The sequence below is a fragment of the Balaenoptera physalus genome, assembly GCF_965194825.1.
Source record: "Balaenoptera physalus genome assembly, chromosome: 10".
NCBI classification, from domain to species: Eukaryota; Metazoa; Chordata; class Mammalia; order Artiodactyla; family Balaenopteridae; genus Balaenoptera; species Balaenoptera physalus.
The window spans coordinates 9,197,710-9,225,583 of record NC_138889.1 but is presented as its reverse complement, the minus strand read 5'-3'; the positions used below and the strand labels follow the sequence as shown (position 1 = coordinate 9,225,583).

Genomic DNA, 27,874 nt, shown 5'->3' with positions numbered 1-27,874 from the left:
AAACAGTATTTTTTTTTATGTAAAGGAATCTTTCTAATTTTAATTCCTTTTTTTTTTTTTAAAGCAAAACTCGTTTTGAAGAAGCATTTGCTTGAAGTTCTGCAGTGCCTTCAGGTTCAGCTTCAGTTTCCTTCTGTTAATAAAATGACACTGAACACATAAATACAAAACGAAAAAGCAGATCTATTGACTCATAACATCCTGGGGTGAATCTGGTCGTGTAAATTTTGAAAACTACACGTGATTTTGAAGTACTGATTTAATATGCTTTCAGTAAGTTTGGTCGGTTGCATTCAACAGTAGAGTAACCGTGAAGAGAAAGTGCCACTGGCACTAAATTTGAACACTTGCCGGATGCTCCCATATTTGTCGGTGTGGCTCTTGCTCACTGAGATGTGTAGGGAGTGGGAGTGCGTGTCTGAGAGGTGATGGAATTGGCTGCTGAAACTTCACCCCCTTCCGTGCCTTCAAGCAACGTTTCTTTGTGTGTGAGGAGAGAAGGGGAAGAGAGGCAGTTAGGGCAGCTTTCACTGGCAGGTTACTTACAAAGGGGTGAGCAAAGCACCACCAGGCTGCAAGCTGGTTCCGGGAAGAAGCTTGTCTACGCTTTGGGAGGACCGCCTCTGCGACCGTGGGGGACTCAGCCTGCGGCGTAGATTCTTCCCACCGAACCCCGACGACCCCTTTAGCCCTAGGCATGCTCATTCACGAGGTCAGGGGCTTAAGAAAGGGAAATAAATGCCTCGTGACATTTGCAGGGCTCTCGTCCATCGCAGTTTACCGGAGCAAAGTCAAATATAGCTCTTGAGCGAACTGTCAGACAAGATCCTGCACAAGAGGTAGCGGTCTGGACCGGGAAGCGATTGAGGTTTCATTGAGAATAGGTAGAAAATTCTTCCCACCTCTCCTTTAACCTTATATTAGGCAACATCAATTTCTACCTTTAAAGAAACGAAACTCTCAGAAACGGAGGCGAGCGACCTCAGCCCAGCTTTTCGGGATTTGTAGTTTCTGCCCATTCCTTCGCGTAGTTTCCGCTTCTTGTCACGTGACTGTGCTAAACGCGCCACACCTTCCGCTCGCGACTCCTTCGCGGCCCGCAGACCGACACGTCACTGCTCGGCCCTCAACCAAACTGCTCCGAGTGTGTTCTTTCCGCGCTCTCGCTCTCAAGAGCCGGCCTATCGGGGCTCGGCGGTTGCACGAAGTCCTGCCTTCCGGCTGCTAAATGATATCTGTATTGTCCAGTTAAAAAATGGGAGCGCGGCTTCGTCCACGCCTCCGAGTCTGACAGACAGTTCTACCATCCTATCGCTCTCTTCAAGTGTCCTATTGGCCCTGAGCCAACCAATGGGGAGTGGTCCGGGAGGCGGACCCGACGCTGCCAGGGTTGGGTGCGCCGCTGAACGGATGGCAGGGGGAGGCGAGCGGATTCTTGAGGAAGCCGGGTCAGGTGAGAAGACCTTAGGATATAACTTGAGGGTTAGGGGCAGGTGCAGTCCAAGGCGCTGGTGGGGCTTTAACGGCGTCGGGCGTGGGCGTGGGCGCGGGCGCGGGCAGAGTCTGGGGCCTTGCAGAGGAGGGGGGCGTGTGGCGTGTGGGGGACGACCTGGAATGGAAGGATGGGGGGATCTAGGATGGGGCGGGCGCTTAGGCTAGGAGGGCGTGGAAAAGATCGGACCCTGGGACTAGTCCTGGAGGGGATGGCGCTCAGGATGCTGAGGCGGTGGGGTGTCCCGCGCTGGGTGGTGTCCGGGGTGTTGCATTTCGTGAAGGTGGGAGACGGAGGGAGGAGGGACGCGCAGGAGTGAGCAGAAGTGGGGGAGGGTGGGGCGAGTGTGAGAAAGCGTGTAGGCCAGCGGGTGGGCAAGTTGCCGTCTTCGGAACTAGAGCCAGGGTGGGACAGGGGGCCACAGCTTGCCGGCACAGACGAGGTGGAGGACAGATGCCAGGTGCTTTAAGGAAAGTGTCTTTGCCTTTATTTGCTTTAGAGGTGTGCGAGCACGACCAGAGAGCACAGTATGGAAACTCCCTTAAGGTCCTGGCCTAGATTACCAGCTCCTTTACTCAGTTTTCAGGTAGAGGTTCTAGTACTCTCATTTCGTCCGCTTAGTCTTCTAGGCGTGTGGCTCATATCAGCTCAGCGGTGGTAAGTTTTCCTGTTTCAGGCGTGGGAGAAAACAAGTACAGACCTGAGGGATGTGGCTGGATTAGGGGCTACATGGAGTTAGGTGTTTAGTTTTGATTGCAAGATAAGGTTTTCCTTTGGGATTAGGATTACATGTAAAATCGCCCCTCTGGGACAGTTAATTATGGAAAAGATGCTTGACTTCCCACAGTTGGAGCTAGAAATACATGATTCTTCATGCCTTCCACCCTGTCCAGTGTTATTTTTTCCGCTCCTTTCCTCTAGTAATAGTGGGAGAAAGATCAGGAAGGATCCAGGTTCCTTTTTTTCCCCTGCAGTCTTGTACAGTGTTGCATATTCTTTATTATCATACTCTTTGTCACTTAGCCTTTGACCAGCTTATGGTTTAAGACGGCAGTGCTGTCTTAAACAGAAATGGCTAACCTCCTGATTAGTGCTGGTAAATCTTGTCCGCCAAGTGATCACCATTCTGGATGGTCTGCAGCCTGCTTCCCTCAACATTTTATTTTAATATAGTACCCCCACCCCACCACCCCCAGCCCAACCTTTCTTTGCTTTAGTAGGAAAATTTTATTCTCTTTTCCTTCCAGATTGTCATCTGGTTCCATGAGCTGTCTCTGGGATCAGTGGCTTAAATCAGCAGTGTCAATTCCAGGATGCTTTGAGACAGCTGATGGGAAGTGGGTGTAGATCTGAGCAGTAGTTATAGTGTGATGTAAGCGATTGAAAGTGCAGTGATCTGTCTATGTGTATCTCCCTCTCTTCCTGAGTGCATGACTGTACGTGCATTAGTGAGGGAGCAGTCGTGCTCTCTAGGCGACCCTGCAACCCCACTGGGATTTGGAGCAGAAAGTTTGCAGCCAGTCAGTTGAAGCTGAAATTTAGGGCTGTAAACTGTGCTGATTCAGTCATGACTTCTGTTTCTCAGCCTTCTGCTTTCACTTCTGTTCTCATTCCCTGCTTTCTTTCATACATTCCTGCCTTTTCGTGAATGCTCTGTTTCTCCATTTAATTATTCTTTTCTCTATTTCCAGTCTTTCCTGTTTTCTTTGCATGTCTTCCTCCAACCCCCTTTTTTCTGTGTTTCTTCTTTACTCCTGTTGTGCCACACTGTTGCCAATTGTGCTTATGTGCTTGTTAGCTGCGAGGACTGGGAAACAGAATTATGGTGATAGAGTCTCATTCCTTTTCGTCCTTGACTCACAGACCTGACGTGCCTACTTACTTGCCAGTTGGTCATAATTCAGGCTTGGCTTGGGTATTAGTATTAGCCCTGAACCTCTCTGGTGTGTGCATTACTCCTCTCTCTGTGTTTCTCTACCACCATAAAATATGAAACTGAATTAGGTAAATTGAAGGTGTTTAATATCTTATGGTCTTGACTTTTCCATTTTAGCTATTTGAGTGTCATCTGTTGCCACCCATTGATGTCAAGATGACCAAGCTGGGATTTTTACGGTTGTCCTATGAGAAGCAGGACACACTTCTGAAGCTTCTAATTCTGTCAATGGCTGCTGTGTTATGTGAGTGTGCATGTGGACCTCTCTTTCTTCAGATGTGGAAAGGAGAAAATCTTGAAAAAATCAACAATGGCTTTCTTCAATGCCTTGTTTTTTTCCAGTAGATTGTAATGTGTTCTTTTTACTGTTCTCAATCAGTAGAATTTTGTGAAAGCAAAATAAAAGAAACACAAGGATTATAAAAGCTGGGACTAGTGATCATCTGGGAAAGAATGAGAAGCACGCTGTACTAATTCTGTTTTCTCTTAGGACTGAAAGAGATACTGGGGACTCTGAGATACTGAATTTTGTAAAAGATACTTGTCTTCTGTGGTTGTCTGCCTTAGTATTTCTGAAAACCTCTCCAGAACTTACTCTGTTTTCTTAGGTTTTTCTAGCTCTTCATGAGTCATAAGTAGTCTTGGTTTCCTTACCTCTTAGTTTGCTTCAAACTGAGGTTTGGGGAGGTAAGGTTGTGGGGAGGGGAGGTCAACATATATACAAGACGACCATGTAAATTGGGTGCAATATTAGTAGGTGAATGTGTTGTCATAGGCCTTGATAATAAGTAGTTAAATGTGTCCTACTGAAGTGGAAGTGTAGGTGTCATTGTCAGGGGAAAGCGAACTTCTTTGTTTCTTCTGTGTGGGAGGAATGGATAAATACTTTATTCAGCATCATTTTGTATTTCCTGTGACTTGTGTGCTGGATAATACTATTATCTCTATAATATTACTACCTACTATTGTTTTTCATGGTACATTACCATTAAAATAATAGTTCTCTGGTTTTTGCAGCGTTCTCCACTCGTCTCTTTGCTGTCCTGAGATTTGAAAGTGTCATCCATGAATTTGATCCGTGAGTACCTTTGCTTGGTCTGGTATTTCCTTTGGGAAGCATTTAGGTTCATGGTTTTCAGATTCACGTTCCAGTGAGCTCTCCATGATGGGGATGGACTTTCTATACATTTTGGGGGGAAAACTCTCAAGTTTTCCAAAGGAGATAATTGTCTCCTTTTGAAACATTTCTGTTGGAATTTGAAACCAAGCGAGTCTCTCAAACTCTTAAAAGATGAGAGAGGCGTTGCTGGTGTGCCTATCACTTCAGATCTGGCTAAGCTAAGAGAAGCCTGGCTTCTCAGCTTGGTAGACAGTTAATGCTGCAGATTGAGGGAAAGGGGCCTGGGCCTGGTGTGTGTTTGAGATTCAAAAGAAAAATTATAGGTCATGAACTTGAGCTCTGTGGCTTTTTTCTGTTTAACAGCGAATATGATAGAAATTGGGCCTGTCAGTTAAGTTCTAAGACATTGAGGAAAATTTAAAGCTGTGAGTTGGATTGGAGATTTTATTAGATAAAAAGAGGCATAGGTGAAAAACATTTACTGAGCTTCATTTTGTTCCAAGAACTGTTTTACAGATTATCTATAAATCCGTACAATAACACTACGAGAAGGAGGTAGTGGTGTCTCCTTTCCACAAATGCGGCTGAGGCTGGCAGAGACCATTCAAGGTTACACACAGAGTAAATGGAGGAGCCAGGATTTGAATCTACGTTTGTCTGTTTCTAGACACTGGAGTAACTAATACTATATTACCTAACGTTAAGGCTTGATTAAAAATTTGGAGAACCAGAATCATAGGTTCTTAAAACATCATTGATATCTTAAAAATAGCATATTCAGTTTATGGAGCATTGATTCGAGTTTAATACCTGCATGTATTTGCAAATTTGTCGTATTGTTTTGTGTAGATATTTGAAAGCACTTTGGAGGCATACAGATCTTTTCTTTGGGGCCTCCCAAATCAATTTTTTCTGTTTTTTTTTTCTCTCTCTCATGAATGAGGAAACTTATATCCTTTTGTTTCTTGATCACCAGTCTGTTAGGGCTTTTTCTCAGACCCTCTAGATGAGCGAACACTGAGATGAGATGGTCAGGGAAAGCAAGAGCATCTGCTCTGTAGTTGTAGAGATGGAAGGGACTGTACAGATCATGTGATTTGACACTTCTTTTTGCAGAGCAGGAAACTGAGGCCCAGGGTGTGAACCCCGGCCAGACCTTTTCCCACTAACTTGCACTTCCTCTGTCTCACTCTGCCTCTCCTACTGTTAGGTAAAGGACATGATTCTGACACATGTTGACTGCCTGCTCCCCTCATCCCTTCTGTCTCCCTGACAGTTACCAAAATAACATTCATCAGCAACAACCAGAAGGATAGAGATTTCTGCCATCTGCTACTCTACTTACTTCAGCTGCTAAAACTTGACTGACCAATGAGGAAATAGGGTTAGAAGGGTGGGCAGGAAAGATGGTTAGTCATGATTATCTTTAGTGATTAAACAACTCCCTTTATTTTATTTATTTGTTTATATTTTTACTATTTCCATATATATTTTTGTCTTTCTTTTTTATTTCTTTTTAAATGAGAAACTTAAGAGAAGGGGTTACATAGCTTGGACCTAAAGAACTGTGTCCGTGTATAACTGTAAGCATTTTATGTCAAGTATTTTTTATGTAGTCTGTATTTTTATTCTACCATGGAGGTGGCATTCGGAACTATTTTAGATAACAACATGAGTAGATCTGATTACAAGTTTAAACACTTACTAAGAAGTTTGTGTTATGGAGCGGACTAAAAAATGTTCATCCTGCGTATGGTGTTACACCCACATCTTTAGAGATGCTCATCACCTAAAGTTATCCTTGTCTCCTTGCCTGTGGTATGGAAATATTCTTCTGTGTGTTCCCGTCACTTGCAAAGAGTCAAGTCTATTGGTGTCCACATCTCAGCTGTCCTGTCTTTTGAGTGCTTGAATTTTCTGACTGGGGCTAATGCCTACTACATGCCAGCCTGGTGAAGCATTCTTCTTGAGTGTTTTCTTATAAGGTTAGACTACAGTCGCATTTCCTTATGAGAGAAGCAGTGCTTTAACTGAGACAAGCATGGAGCTAGAAATGAGGAGGCTTATGGTGATGTAAAATGATTTTTCATGCTTGAAATACTTTTTGGTACCAAACTGACTTTTATTGGAGTAATGATAAGTTCCTCAGTGGTGTAACCTGAGGAGCAAAAGTCACTGCAAATTGAGGCAAGTGTTTGGGTATGGTGAGGAGGAGACACAATTCATTTCTTTCTTCTTATAGGTACTTTAATTATCGGACTACCCGGTTCCTGGCTGAGGAGGGATTTTATAAATTCCATAATTGGTTTGATGACCGGGCCTGGTACCCTTTGGGACGAATCATTGGAGGAACAATTTACCCAGGTGAGGGGAACAGGATTTTTTTTCTTCACAGCAGTAAGATATTTGTATATTATGGAACAGTGTCTTTTATTTCTAATATCTTCGTTTTGTGACACTTGTAATTTCATTCTGATTGCAGATTCCTAAAAGTAGATCTTATATAGAAGGGAGAACATGTATGGGAGAGCGGGCATGGGTAGTTTTTCATAAATTCTGGACTTCTGCTTGAATCCATAGGAGAGAAATTTATAGGCCTCCTGCAGTTGCTGTATTAGTATTTCTGGTGGTTTGTCAAAACCTGTCTTATCACTTTATTGATACTTGGATTTTCCCTTTCTCTTTCCCTTAAGGTCTTTGTCTTACTAGGATAACCTATTGGCCTTTCTTCTTCTTGTTACAGGCTTAATGATCACCTCTGCTGCAATCTACCATGTCCTCCATTTTTTCCACATCACCATCGACATTCGGAATGTCTGTGTGTTCCTGGCCCCTCTCTTCTCTTCCTTCACCACCATCGTCACGTACCACCTTACCAAAGAGCTCAAGGTGAAGGATTTGGGGTGACAGGAGGCTTGGGAATGAATGTTGCTGAACCTCTCAAATTGATGCTAAAGGGTGGGGGACTGAGAGCCTTAGAAGGGCAGGGAGCCAGGGGCTAAAGACAGCTTTTGCTGAGCCGAATTACTGAGTTCACCCCAACCCCTCCCTAGAATATGTGGTTTCTTATCATTAGCAACTGTTTATCCTTATAAGAGAACATATGAAGGTCAAATATAAATTGCTACATACGGGAAAAAAAATATTTAAAATGAGGTTTAGATTTTGAATTCCTCACAATCTAAGGGCGAGGAAAAATAACTACAAGAAGCGTTCCAAAGTGGTTAGTTCTTCCTACTGGAAATGGCCAGTTAGCAATTATTTGTTGATTTTTTTTCAAATGTTTATTTAAAAATTCTTAAACCACTTGGCTTTTGTAGTAGGCTCCATAATACTGACTCTCTTCTAGGTTTCTGCATTGCTGACCCTGGCTCCCTGGATGCTATTCTTAGTTTGTGGCTATGGTGTCAGGGAGATACCTGAGAGGTGATAGACTAGTAGGAGGGCTTGGGAAACTTGAATTTAATTTGGAAACGTTTTCATCCTTCTCCTTGCTGCCCTTGTTCCAAATTTGACTCTTTCGAACAGACAAGTCCTTCCTTTTCTGGAGTGTGGGTTATACTTTGTTGTTCCTCTCTCCTGAGTTCACAGATTGCCTAGGAATATTCCAGCTTTATTATCTAAGCTCCCGGCATCTTTAGTCCAGAGAGATTGTCACCTCTCTTTGTTGGCTTTTTAGCTCAAATACTTATGGTCTTCCTTTGATTGTCCTTGAATAGCTTGTAGAAGTGTGACTGGTGTTCCTGTGGTGTGCAGATATTGTTAGGGGTAGGGACTCATAAGTCTGGGGATACTCCAGCCAAACAGCCCATTCTGGGGCAGCATCTGACAGCTTACATGATTTGTCTGTTCTTAGCATGTGTGTACTCAGTTTCAGACTTGACATCATCGCGGGGAATTGGTTGTGAAGTATGTAGCTTTGTTGTGCTGCGAACATTTCTAGCATTTCTAGCACCACATCTACCGTGGAAAGTGTCAGACTGTCCTCTGGGCCCATTGTAAGCAGAATGGACTAGCGGATCCTCTCTTCTCTTTCTTAGATGTATTGGTGTTAACTTTCTGTTACCCCTCTTGTCTTACAGGATGCAGGAGCTGGACTTCTTGCTGCTGCCATGATTGCTGTAGTTCCTGGCTATATCTCCCGATCTGTGGCTGGCTCCTATGATAATGAAGGTAAGACTTAAAGTGCTGAAGAGGATCTGTTCACCTCATTATCCAGTAGAGCTTCATGAAGTGCAGTAGAATCTGGGTTCAAATCTGTTGGTTAGTGATAGCAAAAATGGTGTCTGGGTGAGAAGATTAGAAATGGGCAGGAAGGGACTTCCCTGGTGGTCCAGTGGTTGAGACTTTGCCTTCCAGTGCAGGGGGTGTGGGTTCGATCCCTGGTCAGGGAGCTAGGATCCCACATGCCTCTCGGCCAGGGGACCAAAACATAAAACAGAAGCAATACTGTAACAGATTCAATAGAGACTTTAAAAACAGTCCACATCAAAAAAAAACAAAAGGGCAGGAAGGGACCTCAGACAAGTTTATATTCTCTCTCTGTCATTTCCTCTAGAAAGGTAGCTGGTAATTTTCCTTATATAAGACCTTTGGCTCATCTCTGTACTCCTAAAAGTAGAGTTAAGTTTTAATGTTGGTTGGTACTATTGTTTTAACATTGTAATTATTTGCTTTATTTTCTTAGATGAGAGGAATGAATATTCTTAAAACTATAGTGACTTTTATTGACTTATTTCCAATTCAACCTGTATTTATTGAATGTTATTGGTAAAACAGTGTTAGGTATTATAAAGATAGTTAATGAATAGGAGTATTGGCTTATAATTAAGGAATTATAGGGATAGATAATGAATAAAATTATGTTAGCCCATAATCTATTAACACAGATTAATGCAGACTATAAAAATAAATAATAATGGGCAGATAGTATTATGTGCCATGAGAGAAGGGTGAACAGAGTACTTTGGGAACGTGGTGAGAGGAGAGATTAATTCAGATTTGGGAATCACGGAAGGCTTTTTGGAAGTAGTTGTATTTGAACTGGGCCCTGAAGTTGGAACTTCGTTAGGCAAATATTAAGGAGAGAGGCAGTCAGGGCATACGGACCAGCTTGTGGTAAGATGTAGAGGCAGGCTGGTGCTTGATAGTACGGGATATCTTTAGGACTGAAACAGCAGGGAATTCAGTGCCTGGAAAGAATAGTAGTAATAATGACTAACACTTACTGAGTGCTTGCTGCATGCTAGGTACTATTCTGAGTGCTTTACATGCAATAGTTAAATTTGTCTTCACAACAGTTTTATGAAGTAGATACTATTATGGACTCTTTTACAGGAAACTGAGACAAAGGGAGGTACAGTAATTACACTGTTAATGGGTAGTAGGTCTGAGATATGAATCCAGGTAGTTTGTTCCAGAACAGTATTAAATAGTATTCCAGCATGGCCTTTTACTGAATTTTTGTGTTCTTTCTGCAGGGATTGCCATCTTCTGCATGCTACTCACCTACTACATGTGGATCAAAGCAGTAAAGACTGGTTCCATCTATTGGGCAGCCAAATGTGCCCTTGCTTATTTCTACATGGTAACTCTTCACTCCCTACTTTCAGGAGTCTCTGTCTGAATACGTATTGGGATCAACTGATATAAATTGGAAGTAGCTCTTGGGCTTTGAGACCATGAACTAGAGGCTAAAAGTCTTTATTGTCTCTTGTGTCCATACAAAGCCTAATCCAAGGCAGGCAGGGATATCCATTGTATAATAGCAAGATAGAGATAATTTTTTTAATTTTTAAAGGTCTCCGGATACTATATTTCCTATGGGTACATATTGGTTGGCCAACTCTCTTTTCTGGTGTGTTCCCCTTAAATTTTTCCTTTCCTGACGTATATTTTTTTCTCTTCAATCTTGTAAACACCAAGACTTCTTTCCTTAACTGCTTCCACTTGCTCACGTTTCCCTTGACTCCCTAAATCCTCTGTGTGACCTTACAGTAGGGTGTATCCAGGTTAATGCTGAGAGTTGGGGGCCTCTTGTTTTGTGATCGTGATGGCAGGAGCCATAGCGAACAGAGGATTGGATTACAGTAATGGGTGTTAATTTGATTTTCCTACTTAAAGAAGTCAGTTATTTAAACTCTTTAAACCACTTGGTGTAAATAAAGTTTTTGGTTACTGTAAAGAGATGTTCTTTAAAAAGGTCACAGGTAACATCCTAAGGTACAATGGTGGTGATCCAAGGAGGAGTGCTCAGACGAACTTTTCTCTTTCATCCTGTCCTAGGTCTCTTCATGGGGAGGGTATGTGTTCTTGATCAACTTGATCCCGCTTCATGTACTGGTGCTGATGCTCACAGGACGTTTCTCCCACCGGATCTATGTGGCCTACTGTACTGTTTACTGCCTGGGCACCATTCTTTCCATGCAGATCTCCTTCGTGGGTTTCCAGGTGAGCCCTAGACTGAGTGGGGTTTTTAGCTTCTTCCACTTTTTCTAAGCAGCTCCAACTAAATTGATTTATCTTGGATTCTGGTGAGGATAGTAAAACTTATTCACAGGTCTGACCTTGCTAACACTGCTTCTGTTAACTGAAGCAACAGAGTCATTGGTCATTAAAGTCTGCCTCCTGGAGTGTGTTAATATTTGTTCATGAAGTTTGAATTTAATGACTCCTAACTTGGCTTAGGTTTATGGGAGGAGGAGGGATATTTTGGTTGAGCTGAGTTAATGTGAGTGATCACAGTTATCTTTTTCAGTCCTTTTTAATGTGAATGACTCCATTTAATAGTAATGACCCCTGAACTTTTATTCGGGCCTAAGTGAAAGTTCTTTAGCAAGCAAAGCCTGAACCTTTTAACCGCATTACCCCACAGGGTTAAGAGACAGCTATTAAGTCAGAGAATAACGTGGTATTTGTGATTTCTCATGTAAAATTCTTACGAAAGTGGAACCCTTATTCAGGTCAGCAAGTATTTCTTTACTGATCGCCTGCTGTATGCAATTTGCTAATACCTGGGAAATGTTAAAAGTAAACGTGTGGTTCTGGTCCTTAAGGAAGTCACAGTCTTGTTGGGAGAGAAGCACATGCTTCTAGAACCACTAGTCTGCGGTCTAGTCATTCTAGAAATGTGGTTCCTGGACCAGCAGGGTGAGCAGCATCTGGGAACTCATTAGAAATGCAGATTCTGGGGACCCGCCACAGATCTGCTGAATCAGAAGCTCTGGCGGTGGGGCTCAGCAGTCTGTGTCTAAACCTCCCCTCTTCCTGTGTCCTGCCATGATTATGATGCCTGGAGGAGTTTGAGACCATTGGTCTAAGTTATGGAAGAGATCTAAAGGGTGTGGAGTATAGAGGAGAGTGATGGATTTCAGTTTGGTGGATTAGGAGGAAATGGTATTTGCATTGGGCCTTGAATGATCAGAATTTCCGTGAATGCAAATTTTGGGAAAGAGAATTGCAATCGAGGCTCAAGAAATAGCCTGAGCAAAGGCCAGAGATGTGATAATGATAGAGTGTGGTACACTTTGGGGGACTCTAAATATTCTTTGGAAAATGAGGCAGGTGAATTAGACCCTCCTCTAGATTGGTCTTAATTCCTTGGTGGCCTTAGAACTCATTGGACCCTTTGGTCTGAATTGGTCAGGATAATTCAGGTCAAGGCTGGACCCGTTCTTTTCCTAACGGTCTCATACATATGCTTTCACCTACAGCCCGTCCTTTCATCAGAGCACATGGCAGCCTTTGGGGTCTTTGGTCTCTGCCAGATCCATGCCTTTGTGGATTATCTACGCAGCAAGTTGAATCCACAGCAATTTGAAGTTCTTTTCCGAAGTGTCATCTCCCTGGTAGGCTTTGTCCTTCTCACCGTGGGAGCTCTCCTCATGCTGACAGGTAGGGAAGGCTTTTAGTATTAAGTGTAAATGGGTATGAACATAGAATAAACTCCAAAAATATGGGTTATTTCCTGGCCACAGAAAGACTCATTCTTTTCCTCCTATTTCTCTTGATTTCAAGCATATAAAGTCCAACTTCTGCACATTCAATCCTCTTGTCATCCAGTGTTTGGATTCAGCATACAAAGAAAATCATATTAGATCAGCTCTTAATTTCAGAAGACCCACACTTGGTGACAGGACTGTATTTTACCATGCTAATCTTTCTCCTCTTTGTGCGTGTGTGTGTGTGTGTGTGTGTGTGTGTGTTTCCTTTTCTTTCCTATTGGTAGGGTGGGAGAAATCCTAACATTGCTTGCCCTACAGTGTGGCCTCATCTAATCCCATATGACAAAACCGTGGCTGTTTAGTTTGGGTAGCATGCCACATTTTCCTCCTCTCTTCATCTCCCTCACATACACTTCTCAGAGTCTGATTTGATTTTGCCCAAGACTCTGTGTATTCAGAGCAGCACTGGAGGACTGAGTGACTTAGTTTATAGCATTGGCCTTGGTTTGACCAGATTTGTCCTAAAACCCTTCTAGGAAGTATCTCTGCCTCCCTTCTCTCTGAGTTTGTATACAACCTGACTTTATTCTACTGACTGTGCTGACAAAAGCACTCTCAAGTTTGAAAGAAAGGAAGGAGTGAAATTCTCAAAGTATTGGTGGCATTTAAACAAAAACCTCGTCCTCCTCTGTCTCAGGGAAGCTTATTAAAATGGAAAGTTGTGATTAGTTAGGATCACATGTTATTTTGTTTCAGAAGTAATTGTGAAGTATTTGTTGCCTCTTTGCTTCCAGGAAAAATATCTCCCTGGACAGGGCGTTTCTACTCACTGCTGGATCCTTCTTATGCTAAGAACAACATCCCCATCATCGCCTCTGTGTCTGAGCATCAGCCTACGACCTGGTCCTCGTACTATTTCGACCTGCAGCTTCTCGTCTTCATGTTTCCAGGTCTGTCTGCCTTGTTCTGAAGTGGTCTTCTTTCTAAGAATCATCATTTGATTCAAAATAAGTAAAATACCCTCATCCTTGTGTTTTTGTTGTTGTTTTTGTTTTTTGCCTGTTTATCTATGCAGTACAGAGGATGGCTAAGCACATTTTTCTAATATTTGAAGCAGAGTAGAAGTCAGAAGTTGAACAATTGCAGATACTGGCAAGTTCAGAGTCTCACAGTTTTCTGTTCATTTGTATCATAAGTTACAGTTCAGCCCTAGTTCAGGGTTTTTGAGTACTTCTAGTATACCCCGCCCCTCATCCCTGACTCCTCCCCGTTTCTCATCTTGGCAGTATTGAATTTTGAGAATAGGCATAGCTGACTGTAAAACCTCTTCATCTAACTTATCTTCTGGCCAATTCAGATATGTCTTAGAATTTACCAGTGGTAGGGACTTTTTTTTTTTATTAAAATAACTTTTTTTTTCTTATTATGAAAGTAAGTTGTCATTTGTAAAAATATAGACAAATATTTAAAAAAGTAAAATTGCAGGAGTTCTCACCACACACCTGTTGCTACTGTTAACGCTTTGATGTATATTCATCCATTTATTGATTGATTAGAAGTCAGATGATAGAGTTTTTCCTCAGACTTTTAAAATTTCATAATCATGATAATTTATGTTATTTAGTATTACTTTAGAGAAATAATATTTAAGATATATCATTTGTTTTTTAAGTACAGAGGTGTGTAAAGAAGAAGGCATATGGTTCATAAACTTCCACAGCAGTATTTTAATTGATGTATTTTATTCTATTTTATAAATATTCTGTAATTAACTACATCCTTAATGTTGGACATTTATGTGGTTTCAGATTTTTTGCTGTTTTAAAGAGTGCCGTAGTAACTTCCTTGCATGTATCTATGATTGTTTTTTCAGGTTTTCACTTCTTTTTACTTTTACTTTTGTAGTTGGTCTCTATTACTGCTTTAGCAACCTGTCGGATGCCCGGATTTTCATCATCATGTATGGTGTGACCAGCATGTACTTTTCAGCTGTGATGGTGAGGAATGAATGCGTGCAGTCTTAGCAAACCTTTCCACCCCAGCTCTGAGGGTTTTCTTCGTCCCCCTGCACGGCAGGTTCAGTGCGGATGCTGTGCAGGGGCTTCCCTCTGAGCACTCGAGGGGCTGCGTGGTAAGGCTGCTCACTGTTGTTGATCCTTCCCAGGAACGTATGGGGCACTCATACATTCTGAGTGTGGGGCCCACCGTCCTTGGATTCATAACTTGTGTTAGGGAGACGCGCTGTGTCACTTGTCGGAGAAAGTGACCCTGGGCGGGTTCCTTCCCCTCTCTTTCTGGTGTCTTAAAAACGGAGATGATGTTTTTTTCTTAAAGGCCTGGGTTTTGAGTGCTAGGTTGTTAAAAGAGAGAAGAGAGTTTATATATTGCAGTTAAGTCAGTGCTTCTCACACTTTTTTGATCCCAAACCACAGTTAAGAAATACATTTTAGGGCTTCCCTGGTGGCGCAGTGGTTGAGAATCTGCCTGCTGATGCAGGGAACACGGGTTCGAGCCCTGGTCTGGGAAGATCCCACATGCCGCAGAGCAACTGGGCCCGTGAGCCACAATTACTGAGCCTGCGCGTCTGGAGCCTGTGCTCCACAACAAGAGAGGCCGCGATAGTGAGAGGCCCGCGCACCGCGATGAAGAGTGGCCCCTGCTCGCCGCAACTAGAGAAAGCCCTCGCACAGAAACGAAGACCCAGCACAGCCAAAAATAAATAAATTAATAAATAATTAAAAAAAAAAAAAGAAATACATTTTATATCATATCATTGCTCAGGGTATACATATATACATGTAGAACTCAAAAACAAACTTAAAAAATATATATATTCTACTATAGATGTATCAAGTATTTTCTCTTCTATTTTGTTCCATTCCACTGACAAATCACGTTTGTTGAAAACCCCTAAATTGATGTCGTCATCTACTAATGGGTTGAAATCTGTAATTTGTAAAACACCGATCGTGATCTTGCTTCCTGTTTTTTTTAGGTGCGTCTGATGCTAGTGTTGGCGCCTGTTATGTGCATTCTTTCTGGCATTGGAGTCTCTCAGGTGCTGTCCACTTACATGAAGAATTTGGACATAAGTCGACCAGACAAGAAGAACAAGAAACAACAGGATTCTACCTACCCTATTAAGAATGAAGTGAGAATTAAGCAACGCAAAGAACTAGCTTGGGGAACTGTTGTGTGTCTGTGTGTGTGTGTTTGCATTTGTATTTTGTTTGTTTGTGTGTTTGAGTGAGGGGGAGTAAAGTAGAGCACTGTCACAAGAGGTCGGAATGAACTCATATAGCCTCTAATTTATTCCAAGTCATCTCATCTGTATTACTGACTGTGTGTAAGAAGCTGTTCTATGTTACGTAAATTTAATTTGGTTTACAACACAGTTCTTCTTCCTTGTCTAGGTGGCAAGTGGCATGATACTGGTCATGGCTTTCTTTCTCATCACCTACACCTTTCATTCAACCTGGGTGACCAGCGAGGCCTACTCCTCTCCATCCATTGTGCTGTCTGCTCGTGGTGGGGATGGTAGTAGGATCATTTTTGATGACTTTCGAGAAGCGTACTATTGGCTTCGTCACAATACTCCAGAGGTGAAGATTTGGGAGGCGTGGGATTGTGCGGTAGAAAGAAAGGAGAGACATTTGATGTTATAGTGAATCAAATAGCTTTTAGATGGGTGGAAAGCTTGGAGAAATTGGAACTATCGAACCTGGTGTTGAATGAGCCTTAAAGGTCAACCTCCATTCAATTCAGGATTTTTTCTATAAGTGACCTTTACTGATAATTATCTGCACTCTGCTTGGACACTTGTATTGACAGCATGGTGATTTTATCATGAGGTAGGCCATCCCAATTATAAAAGAAGAAAAATAGTTAATAAATAATACATGTTTATTGTAGAAAAATCAGAAAATAGAAGCAAAAAAAAGAAAAAAAAGACATAAATTTTCCAGAAAGGATCACCTAATGATAACCACTTTTAACATTTTGGTTTATACCTTTTGAGAATCTGGAGTGATTTTCTTTCCAATAGCTACTGGGAATGGCACTTCTGAGTTAGATTCTTATAAGAATTTCTTAATCCTTGTTCGTCCTATCCTGTGATTTGTTCCCCCTCTCCCACCCCCCTTCTTTTTAGTAACTGATTATTGTGACTTTGTTTTTGGTCATTTATTTAATACGGTTATCTGATGACACCAGGCTGTTTATTTGGAAATATTGCACAGCCCACTACACCTCCCGCACCATTATGCTTGTTTGTATAAGATGATCTGGGATGAAAGTGCTGGCAATGTTGGGTTGTATAATTTGCGTTGAGATTTCATGATTGTATGTAAATGTAGGACCAGGTACCCAGATGTATTTTCTTGTTGGGCATATGTTATTCTGTGAAGAAACTGATTAATTAGCAATATCTCACTTCCTGTCAGATGCCCTTCCACCCCTCGTGTGTTGGATTTTGGAGGCAGTGAGAAGCTTGTTATTTCCGTCTCCCATTCTTCTTTCAGGATGCGAAGGTCATGTCATGGTGGGATTATGGCTACCAGATTACAGCTATGGCGAACCGGACGATTTTAGTGGATAACAACACGTGGAATAACACCCATATTTCCCGAGTGGGGCAGGTAAGGTGAAGGGGTCATCTGAGTGTTGATGCGCAGGGTCTGGTGGGAAGTCCTTCTCCACGAGGGATCACGTGGCCTGGAATTTTGCGCTGAGAAATGTGCGTGTGTTTTTCTAGGCAATGGCATCCACAGAAGAAAAAGCCTATGAGATCATGCGGGAGCTTGATGTTAGCTATGTGCTGGTCATTTTTGGAGGCCTTACTGGGTATTCCTCTGATGGTAATGTACTTGATTCTATTTCTAGCCACAAGGCATAGATTCTAAGAAAACTAGATGAATCTCCTATTTTTCTATCCTTTTACCAATATCTTATCAACATATTTTCTTAGTTGGGGAAGTTTCTAAGTATTTGCAACTTGCGGTTTGGTTATTTTGATTTTTTTTTTTTTTTTTTTTTTGCAACAGTTAGGAAGTAGATATAAAGAATTCTTCTCATGTAGGTATGGCATGCTATAATTGTCTAAAGACCTAGGAGTAGTTCCACAACCAGTGAACAATAGAGAATATAAGGCTTCTGAAAATGAGCTTAAGAATTAGCATTTTTTAGTGGGTTTAAGCCATAGAATCATCTGCCAACTTAAAATGTTTTATATATATATATTTATATGGCATATGTTAACCGTGTTCCCTATGATTATTAGCAAAATCGTATGTTTAGAATAATCATCCAAATATAGTTCTCTGCCTTAAAAAAAACTTAAAAAAATTAAAGCAATACCTGTTTATATTTTAAAATGTTAAATACTTCTGAAGGTTTATAATAAAAAATGGTAGTCCTCTGCCCCTAAAAATACCTTATAACATCAGTTCCCAGGAAAATTATTCCTTCAGTTATTTCTTCTAGTACTTATGTACATATTTCTAAATAATATGTATATCCTGCTATTCATTGAGCGATCATTTTAGATATCCTGTGTCAACTTCTTATTAAGGTAGATAAGGAATTTAGTTCTTTGTATGATCCCCTCCCCCTTTCTGTCTTGCATCTTCTCAATAGAGTTAATGATCAGTTTTTGGTTAAATCCAGGTAAAGTGTTTTCATCATGACTAAGTAAATATTATTTACTGCTGAGTCAACCTGTACACCATGGTTACATTCTTATCTAGAATAACTTGTTTTCCTGCAGTTAATAATTACCTCATATTTCTGTCTTATTTTCTTTGAATATGAGGTTGCTTCTTAGAGATGTTCAGATTTTAGATTATGTCTGGCTTCTGATGTAGACAGACTTAACAAATCCACCTGGAGAGTATATGTAAAGTGTCAGTATAGAGTAATAAGACTAGTTTCTATGTGTGGTGTGTCTTGTACAAGCAGAGGAAGAATGATGATAGCAGGGATGTGGTCCCAAGGACTTGAACTTTCACAAACAGTTGTTTCAGCACCATTTGGTTGTGTGTGATTGTAGGTTTTTTTCTTGCTAATAATAATAATTTATCCAAATAGTACAGGAAAGTATTTGTGTATGTATGTATGTTTGTGTGCATATGTATTTTTATATATGCGAATGTACACATGTATATGGTAGAAATGGATAGTTCCCTGAAATCTTTAGTATTCCATGATACGTATATATATCTGTCACATTTTCTTTATCTGTTCATCTGTCGATAGACTAAGGTTGTTTCCATGTCTTGGCTATTGTGAATAATGCTGCAGTGACTGCTGATATCTCTTTGGGATATTGATTTCATTTCTTCTGGATATATCCCCAGAAGTGGGATTGCAGGATCACATGGTAGTTCTAGTTTGAATTTTTTGAGGAACCTCCCTACTGACTCCTGTAGTGTCTGTACCAATTTACATTCCCACCAGCAGTGCACAAGGATTCCCTTTTCTTAGCATCCTTACCATCATGTCTTTTGTCTTTTTGACGAGAGCCATTCTAGCAGGTGTGAGGTGATGCCTCATTGTAGTTTTGATTTGTGTTTCCTTAATGATTAGTGATGCTGAGCACCTTTTCATTCATGTACCTCTTGGCCATTTGAATCTCTTCTTTGGAAAAATGTCTTTTCAGGTCTTTTGCCCATTTTTAATTGGATTATTTGGGGTTTTTTTGCTATTGAGTTGTATGAGTTCCTTATATATTTTGGATATTAACCCCTTATTTGATATATGGTTTATGGATATTTTCTCCCATTCCATAGGTTGCCTTTTCATTTTGTTGATCATTTCTTTTGCTGTGCACTCTTCCATTCTCAAAGCTTGTCAGCTTTTTGCTTCAGACATACCTGCCAGGGAGCTATAATATCAGTACTCTAAGATAGTTGGGTTGATGCTCTGGGGTTTTATTTTTGGTCCTATTTCTGGCTGTGTGGTCTAGGCAAGTCTCTGTGCTTCAGGTTTTCCATTTGAAAGATGGAGGTACGATTGCAGACATTCCATGAGGATAATAATATTATTTCTTGAATACTTACTGTGTGACAAACAATATGTAAGGTAACATGCTCTTACTCACAATACTGTAGCAGCCCTGTCGTTGCAGATACGCTCGTTTTTCTAATTCGACATGTGAGGAAACTGAAGCACAGAGAGGTTCAGTAACTTGTTCAGGGTCACCACCTAGAATTGGCAGTGTGGGAATTCACACCCAGGCAGCTTAGATCCAGAGTCTGTGTTCTTCACCACTGTGATATTCCCTGGAACCCTTTTTAGTAGGGCAGTAGGAATCTTTTCTTATGGATCAATGATTCATCATATACTAATCGTCTATTTCCCTAAAGCCTTTGGGGGAGATACAGGGAGTGACATATTCTAAGAGATAACCTGAGTTGATGGTGCTATCAGTATTTATGGAGCCTGGTAGTGTGTTTGACATAGAAATGTTGACTTCTCACACATGTGCTTTAGAAGTTTGTAACTTTGCAAGTGTAGGTCAAGAGGGAGCACATTCTCTCTTCTCTACCTTTTTGGTAAAGCTGCTACTCCCTAGGTCAGTGCTATCCAGTGACATGTGGGATCTACATACGTCATTTAAAATTTTCTATTAATGGGGCTTCCGTGGTGGCGCAGTGTAAGAATCCACCTGCCAATGCAGGGGACAGGGGTTCGAGCCGTAGTCCGGGAAGATCCCACATCCCGTGGAGCAACTAAGCTCGTGTGCCACAACTACTGAGCCTGTGCTCTAGGGCCCGCAAGCCACAACTTCAGAGCCCGTGTGCCACAACTACTGAAGCCCACATGCCTAGAGCCCGTGCTCCGCAACAAGAGAAGCCACCGCAACGAGAAGCCCACGCGTCGCAAGGAAGAGTAGCCCCCGGTCTTCGCAACTAGAGAAAAGCCCACACGCAGCAACGAAGACCCAACACAGCCAAAGATAAATAAATAAAATAAATAAATTTATTAAAAAAAATTTTTTTTTCTATTAGCCATATCAAAATAAGTAAAGAGAAACAGGGAAAGTGAATTTAATAATTTTATTAAACTGAATATATCTAAAACATTAATGTGTAACCAAAATATTTTACCCACTTTTTTTTTTGTTTTATTTTGGACTAAGTCTTAGAAATCCAGCATGTATTTTATACTTACGGCACATCTTAATTTGGACTAGCCACATATCAAGTGTCAGTAGCTACATGTGGCTAATAGCTAGTAATATTGGACAGCTTAGCCCTAGCTAATACCTGGGACTAACTTCAGTTATGACTCAAGTCTGGGCCAATAGCATAGGATTTTAGGAGTCTACAGGAAAATCTATAGGAAAAGCTGTATATTTTGAGGAAAAAAGTTTTGACCATACATTAGCTTTGTTATTTTTATAACTTAGAGTTAAATGGTACTATACCCCATTAGAAAAGTATTTGGGGGAATTTCCTTAGACATAGTGACCTTTCATTAGGTGATTTAGGTCCAGCAACCTTTGTGATAACAGCAGTTTTTTCTTTTTCTTTTTCTTTTTTGTCTAGACATCAACAAATTTCTGTGGATGGTCCGGATTGGAGGGAGCACAGATACAGGCAGGCATATCAAGGAACACGATTATTATACTCCAACTGGGGAATTCCGTGTGGACCGTGAGGGTTCTCCAGTGCTGCTCAATTGCCTCATGTACAAGATGTGTTACTACCGCTTTGGACAGGTCTACACAGAAGCCAGTGAGTGATTCCTGATAATGTTAATAACAACAGTAAGAACAGTAATAGCTAACACATACAGTGTTTTTTATATGCCAGGCACTGCTTTAAGTGCTCTATATCTACTAATTCATTTAATCCTTACAACAATCCAAAAGGTGGATACTAATATTATTCCCATTTTATATATGAGGAAATTGAGGTACAAGTAGGTTCCTTAACTGCCCAAAGTCGCATAACTAGTGCAGAGTCAGGTTAAACTCAGGCAGTCTGGCTCTAGCTTTTGTGCTTTTGCCCATTACTTTTTATTGCCTCTCAGTAAAAGGTATTGTAGTGGAGAAAGGAATGTGAAAGGGGATAGAGTGAGATAAAGGACTTTATATTTCTTCAGATAAATTGAAAGTAATTTGATTAAGTCTTTCTTTCTGACTTCTTTCCTTTCTTAGTTCTGCAGTTGGGACTATTTTTTAATTAGATGCAGGCCTGTGACATCTGATAGGTTCAGAAGGGTTGCTAGTGTATCACAGAGGCCATGGGTGGCAATTCTCAGGAACAGAGGTGCTTGGAAGTCAGCCCTCTGTCTCTTAGAAGAGATAACCTCCATGCGCTCTGCCAAGCATCATCTCGGAGGGGACGTGAGTTAGGGTAACACTTGATTTGCCCTTACTAACTGATGTCCTTTTCTGCAGGCCCTACTCTCTAAACAAACTGCATGCTAGGGAATAACATTCCAGTGGGATGATTAATCAAGTTGACTTAGTATTTCTGTAGGAAATCAGCACTGTAGAAAGATGTGTGTCTCCTTTTTTGTCATTTTCTAGAGCGTCCACTAGGCTATGACCGTGTTCGCAATGCTGAGATTGGGAATAAAGACTTTGAGCTTGATGTCCTGGAGGAAGCATATACCACAGAACATTGGCTGGTCAGGATATACAAGGTGAGCAGATGTTACGCTGAGAAAGCAGCTCTAGTGCTTAAAAACGGGGCCACATGTTTATAAAATAGGGATATTTCTAATGTCTAAAAAGTAGCTTGTGACTCACTTAGAATCTTTCTATTTTTATTTTAGATTGTTCTTAGAAAGTAGACGCTCCAGCCTTCTGTCATTCTAGAAGTGGTTACAGTGATATTTTTCCAGTTGGTGCTAGACTTGATCTGTTTTAGTGACTGTCAGTCTTGGGGAGGTGGGGGGAGAGAGAGGGAGAGAGGGACAGAGGGAGAGAGGGAGAGAAGGAGAGTGTGTGTGTGTGTTTTCGAACTACATTTTCTTCTCTCCCACTGAAGAACTTACGGCATAGAGAGTCACACAGAAGTGTGTTATATCTCTTACGTAAGAAAAGGTTGAGAACTCTTGCTGTATTTAGAAGAGTAGCTAGTCTCACACCAGAGCCAAACCAGGCAGCATAATCCAACATAATCTGTCCCCATCTGGGTGAACCCAGCTCAGTAGAGAAGCTCTCCCATGTTAACCTGATGATTGTAAATATGAAACTGATACCTTTCTGTTGCAGGTGAAGGACCTGGATAATCGAGGCTTGTCAAGGACATAAATGTTACGTCCGTTCGGCTCTGATCTGCCTCGCACTGAGTGTGTCACATTTACTGCGCAGAAGATGGTTTAAAAATATGCAGTTTATAAGAACAGAGCGTGATGAGATTGGAATTGTTTGGAGGTTTTGTCCTGGGCAGTATGGGCTGAGCCACATGGAATGATCTTTATAATTCTGAGCAGGTTACCAAATGAAATGTCATGGCTTTACTTTGGTCAATTAAAGGGGGGAATTTTTTTAAAAATGTGCCTTATTTGTTTTGACTTATGACTGATTTGAGGAAGCCTAAAGTTTACGCTGGGCTGATAGAAGGACAGAAAACAGACCTCATCTGTGCTCTTAGCTCCCTAAATGAGCCACATAGGGGCATTCTGTCTTTCTCTCTCAAATCAGGAGAACTATCAAGGACTAGCTCAGATCCTACATATACAAACAATTTTGTCATTTCAAAAACTGCAGTACCTAGCACAATGCCTTGCACATAGTGGGTGCTCAGTAGGCTTTTACTGAATGAATAAAAGTTTGTGGGACCAGAGGAGTGCCATTTCTGGGCAGGAAAAGCAGCTGCATTGCCGTCATGTCGCTGTTCTCAACATCTCTTGTCCTTAGAGGCTCTTTGACTACAAGGGACAGAAGGTGGCTAGCCAGACCTGATCTCACCAGTATTCTTTGGGACTAGCTAGGTGTTTTTTTGAGCAGGAGTAAATCCAGTGATAACTAAATCAGTAGTTTTGAAGACTTAAGGCAAACAGTGAAATTATTCTCAATGGAGAGGAAGAAACTCCTCCAACATTGTGTATAGAACTTGATGGTCAGTAGGTGTTTCTGAATTAGCTGATTTGTAACCATACTTATCTATCTGAAATCTAGCTTTTCAGTACTCTCACTTATCCTTTAGCGATTTCCTTTGGCTCATGCACTAAAACTGTTGTGATTATTTAAAGGTGAGCTTCTCTCTCCCTTAGTCTCAGTCTCTTTGTTATTATATATCACTAACAAGCTCCATGATCTGGTTCTGAAGCCCTTGCCAAATTAGCTACAAAAAGCACAGGAGTTCCATCTATATTTAATGTCAGGACAAACAGCCTTATGTTCAGTTACAATAGGGGATTTTATGTATTTTAAGACATATGTCAGTGATGTGTATAAACCCTTAGTTACTAAAAAAAAAAATACAAGGTAACTCTTTACTGTTACCTGTTTAAGAAACAGGAGCAATGACATGACTTTCAGATAAGTCAAAATGGTGCTCCTAAAGGTATGCTCAGGTCTACCTCTGTACCCAGGAAGCAGCCTTCCAAACCAGTTTATGTACCAGGTGCTTCAACTGTGGGTGAGATTTAGATCTGATGTAAGATTTGATTTACTATATGTAAATACATGACTTGATTTATATACAGAATTCCTCCCTAGTGGAAGAGGTTATTCAGAGGTGGGTTTTTTGTTTGTTTGTTTTTTTAACAAATATGGGTAATACCAGTTAGAGATCATTAGTGATTTGCCTCTGTAGGAATGGGATAACCCTTTATCACTGTAGTTGTTACTCTTATGATTTTAATTTTGTTACTTTCTAGGCTACATGAAGCTATATTTTTTAAAAAATTTACTTCTAATTTCCATTGTTACACTGAACTTAGTGTAAAAGAAAATCAAATAATTCTAAAAAGCAACAACACTGTTTTCCACCCCCCACCCCCCACAAGGTACCCACTTTCAACTCAGCTGATTCTCATATTACTTACCTCCATATCATTAAATGACTTGCTTTATTTTGCTATGTGTTGGTTTTTCAATTTTACGTATCTAATCTGTTGACTTTCTGGTGTGGAAATTGAGGATTTGGTTCTTTTTCACCATCCTGCTATTCCCATGGACACACATATTCTTACCATCTCAAGGCTCTATTATAGTTATGGTTTAGGTTAACTCTGTAGTTTTGAAAATACATTTTTTTTTAATTAATTAATTAATTAATTAATTAATTATTTTTGGCTGTGTTGGGTCTTCGTTTCTGTGCGAGGGCTTTCTGTAGTTGCGGCGAGCGGGGGCCACTCTTCATCGCGGTGCGTGGGCCTCTCACTATCGCGGCCTCTCCCGTTGCGGAGCACAGGCTCCAGACGTGCAGGCTCAGTAGTTGTGGCTCACGGGCCCAGCCGCTCCGCGGCATGTGGGATCTCCCCAGACCAGGGCTCGAACCCGTGTCCCCTGCATTAGCAGGCAGATTCCCAACCACTGCGCCACCAGGGAAGCCCAACTCTGTAGTTTTTACCTTAAGGTTTTTCACAACTAGGCCATGTGGTATATATACAGTTACTAATTTTTTTTTCTGCATAACTTTTTTTTGGAGGGAGTTTTTTCACTTGTGTTTTGTAGTTGTCACTGATTTCTCCCCAGACTCACCTTCATTTGTGCCAGCTTCCTTTTAGTATGTTCAACTCATTAGGTATTCATTCTTAGAGATGTCTTCTGTTTTGGTATATTCCAGTTTGGATTGGTTTACTCTCTAGGTTTGCTACACACCTCTTGGGTTGGTGTATCCTTTCACCGTCATATTGTGTGTTAATCCCCTGACTTCTTTCTTGATTTATCACCACTACCTTCCTGAGAAAGTGTGTGGGAGATACATTTCTTGAGATCTTGAGTGTCTGTCATCACACGATTCATAGGTTGGCTAGGTATAGAGTTCCAGGTTGGGATTAACTTTTCCTTAGAATTATTTTTGAAGGCATTGGCCCATTGTCTTCTGTCTTCTAAATGCTGAGAAATGCAATGATATTCTGATTCTTATTTTTTTTGTATGTGTCCATTCCCTCTCCCTCCCTCCCCAGACCTCTTAGTATCTTCTCTTTGTATGTACTATTTTGAAATTTTCCCAATGATGTGTTCAGAAGCTGGGTACTTTAAACTTGGAAAAGTCAAGTTTGGAAAAGTATGGAAAGTATGGAAAAAGTATGGAAGGTCAAGTTCTTTTGTCTGGGAAATTTTCTTGAGTTATTTGTGGATTCCCCCGACTCCCTTTCTTGTTGTGAAAAATAAGTTACTTGGATTTTGGACTTCCTAGATTAGTCTCCCAATATTCTTATATTTAATCCTCTGTTTCCCATCTTTATTATTCCTTCTGGAGATTTCCTAAACTTTTTGTTTCTAACCTATCTATTTTGTTTACTTTTTTTCTACTATCATGTGTTTTTTTTAATATCCAAGAGCTTTTTGTTTGAATATTCCTTTGTTTGGACATCTTTCATATTAAAGGCCTTTTCAAAGTCTTGCTTGTTTGCTCTTATTAAAGAGTGGGACCCTAAAAAGCTGACTGGAAGCTCTGTTTGGGGTGGGGTGGGGCTTACTGAATGTGGGCTTCATTCTCCTGTGATCTGGCTGAGTTGTTACATTATGAAATCCCTGATATTGGTATCTTTAGATCTTTTCTTCTGTGTAGGTAAGATTCCCTCGAGAAGGCTTTTATGTCCTCTGAAGGATACAAGCCAGGCTGCCAGATTTCTGGGAGTAAAGTGAGGAAAGAAGGCTCACAGGTTCAACCTTCAGTGCATAAACTTAATCCTTTTGGTTTCAGTTAGGTACCCAAGCCTTAACTGTGCCTGATGCTCTCCAGTTCAGATAACCATGTATTTACCCTCTCAAGTCTAGTACCAGCTTCGGGGAGGGGCAGTTCCTTGTATACACAGAGGAGGGAGGGGACCCAAGGGTCTATTCGCTTCATACATAGTCTTTCACCCTCTTTTAGCCCCACCTTCACCTCATTCAGTACCTGTTGTCACTAATTCAACTTGAGCCTTTGGGGAGTTCTATGATGTAAACCAAATTGCTTTTCTGCTTTCCCATTGCTGGCTTTAGGATTCATCTTTCTTTCCTCTAAATTACCATTCATCTAAAGACTTTCCACTTTGCAAAACTTTTTTCATGTTCTGTGTTTGTGGGTTATTGCCTTTTAAACATTTACTATTTTAAAATAGTAAATTTAATATTTCATTATTAATTTATTTTAAAATTTACTCTTAAAATTTACTATTTTAGTAAGGTTTCAGAAGGGAACAGGTTTTTGTGAGCATCTATTCTTTAACTGATACTCTGCCTGAGATGTGTATGCCTTATTTTTTTCAGGCTAAGATACCTTAATTCTAACCAGACATAAAGGAACTGTGCCGGTCCGGTCCTCCTCTTCATTTCTTCATATTCTTTGTTTGCAGCATGCAGTGCAGAAACTAGAGAAAATGGAGTAAACGATCTGGAAAACTTACTTTATTATACGAAACCTAAACAGTGATGTCACGGTTAAAAACTTCTCACATAAGCATTTCGAAGTGTTCTGGTCTTGTTTTTTGTCCTTTAAACAAGTGTATGCATTTTTGTGTAACATATTTTACACTTATTTTACCAGTATCACAATCAAGAGCTAGTTATGCTTATTGTATGTGGCCCAGTTTTAAGAATTGGAGAATAGATGATCTTGCCTGTGCCTTGAGTTCCCAGTCTAGTTTACTGTTGAGAGGGAGTATCTATTTCAGTTTTTCCACATTGTTTTGTTCTCTAGCCAGTCCCTTTTTCAGAATTTACTTTCGCACCTAATGGTTAGTCTGCTTTTAAAATTTGCATTGTAAAATGCAGCGTTTTTGCTTCTACCTGCCCGTTTCTTAAACATTAAAGAGAGAGCAGGTAGAACTAAGCTATGCAGTTGCACTTCCTTCAAAAAGGTTGAGTGGAGGTATTGTTTTGGTGCCTGTTCGGACAAGACATGGTAAAACTGGTTATCCTGACATTACCTCCAGCTACAAAAGAGTAGCTTTCTTCATCCCGATGCCGTCCCACCCCCCATTACAGTGCGGCCGGTATTTGATGCTTCTCGCTCCCATCACAAAGTTCCTTTCATTCTAAACAGGATCAATGCTCAACAGCTGTCCCTGGCTTCTCAGCTCCAGTTTTATCTGGGCCGCGCTTTAAAGTTACAGCATTTACGGAGTGTGATCCTCGCTACCCTGCCAGGCAGCGGGGCGAGGTGCTCGGGGGTCCGGGGCGGCGGCAGCGAGCCCAGCGGTGCTGCGAGCCCCGGGAGCGCGAGGACGGACGGCCGGCCGGCCGAGGTCACACGCCGGGTCCCACTTCG

The 27,874-nt window shown here is 41.1% G+C and overlaps 1 protein-coding gene across 7 annotated transcripts; it reads left to right on the top strand.

Annotated features, from left to right (window-relative positions):
• The first annotated feature begins 1,343 nt into the window (after nt 1-1,343).
• STT3A (STT3 oligosaccharyltransferase complex catalytic subunit A) lies at nt 1,344-24,532 on the top strand. 7 transcript variants are annotated; one of them, XM_082475875.1, is made up of 19 exons: nt 1,447-1,511; nt 1,992-2,149; nt 3,546-3,672; nt 4,446-4,506; nt 6,791-6,912; nt 7,292-7,437; nt 8,631-8,721; nt 10,029-10,135; nt 10,834-10,998; nt 12,261-12,441; nt 13,286-13,441; nt 14,397-14,488; nt 15,487-15,642; nt 15,905-16,093; nt 17,012-17,128; nt 17,245-17,347; nt 21,038-21,226; nt 22,027-22,142; nt 22,717-24,532. In XM_082475875.1, exons 3-19 carry the CDS (start codon nt 3,585-3,587, stop codon nt 22,753-22,755), a joined length of 2,118 nt encoding a protein of 705 aa, XP_082332001.1. In that variant the 5' UTR covers nt 1,447-1,511; nt 1,992-2,149; nt 3,546-3,584; the 3' UTR covers nt 22,756-24,532. The 7 variants fall into 7 exon arrangements, with proteins under 7 accessions (XP_082332003.1, XP_082332000.1, XP_082332001.1 ...); XM_082475876.1 differs by having other exon boundaries at nt 1,452-1,493; XM_082475874.1 differs by lacking the exon at nt 1,992-2,149 and having other exon boundaries at nt 1,346-1,453.
• The last annotated feature ends 3,342 nt before the right edge of the window (nt 24,533-27,874 follow it).

Coding starts and splice junctions, on each gene's coding strand:
- STT3A (XM_082475871.1), top strand. CDS start 1,704: ATGGCGCTCAGGATGCTGAGGCGGTGGGGTGTCCCGCGCTGGGTGGTG. Junction 7,438..8,630: donor ACCTTACCAAAGAGCTCAAG/GTGAAGGATTTG, acceptor CTTGTCTTACAG/GATGCAGGAGCTGGACTTCT. Junction 17,348..21,037: donor TACTGGGTATTCCTCTGATG/GTAATGTACTTG, acceptor TTTTTTGTCTAG/ACATCAACAAATTTCTGTGG.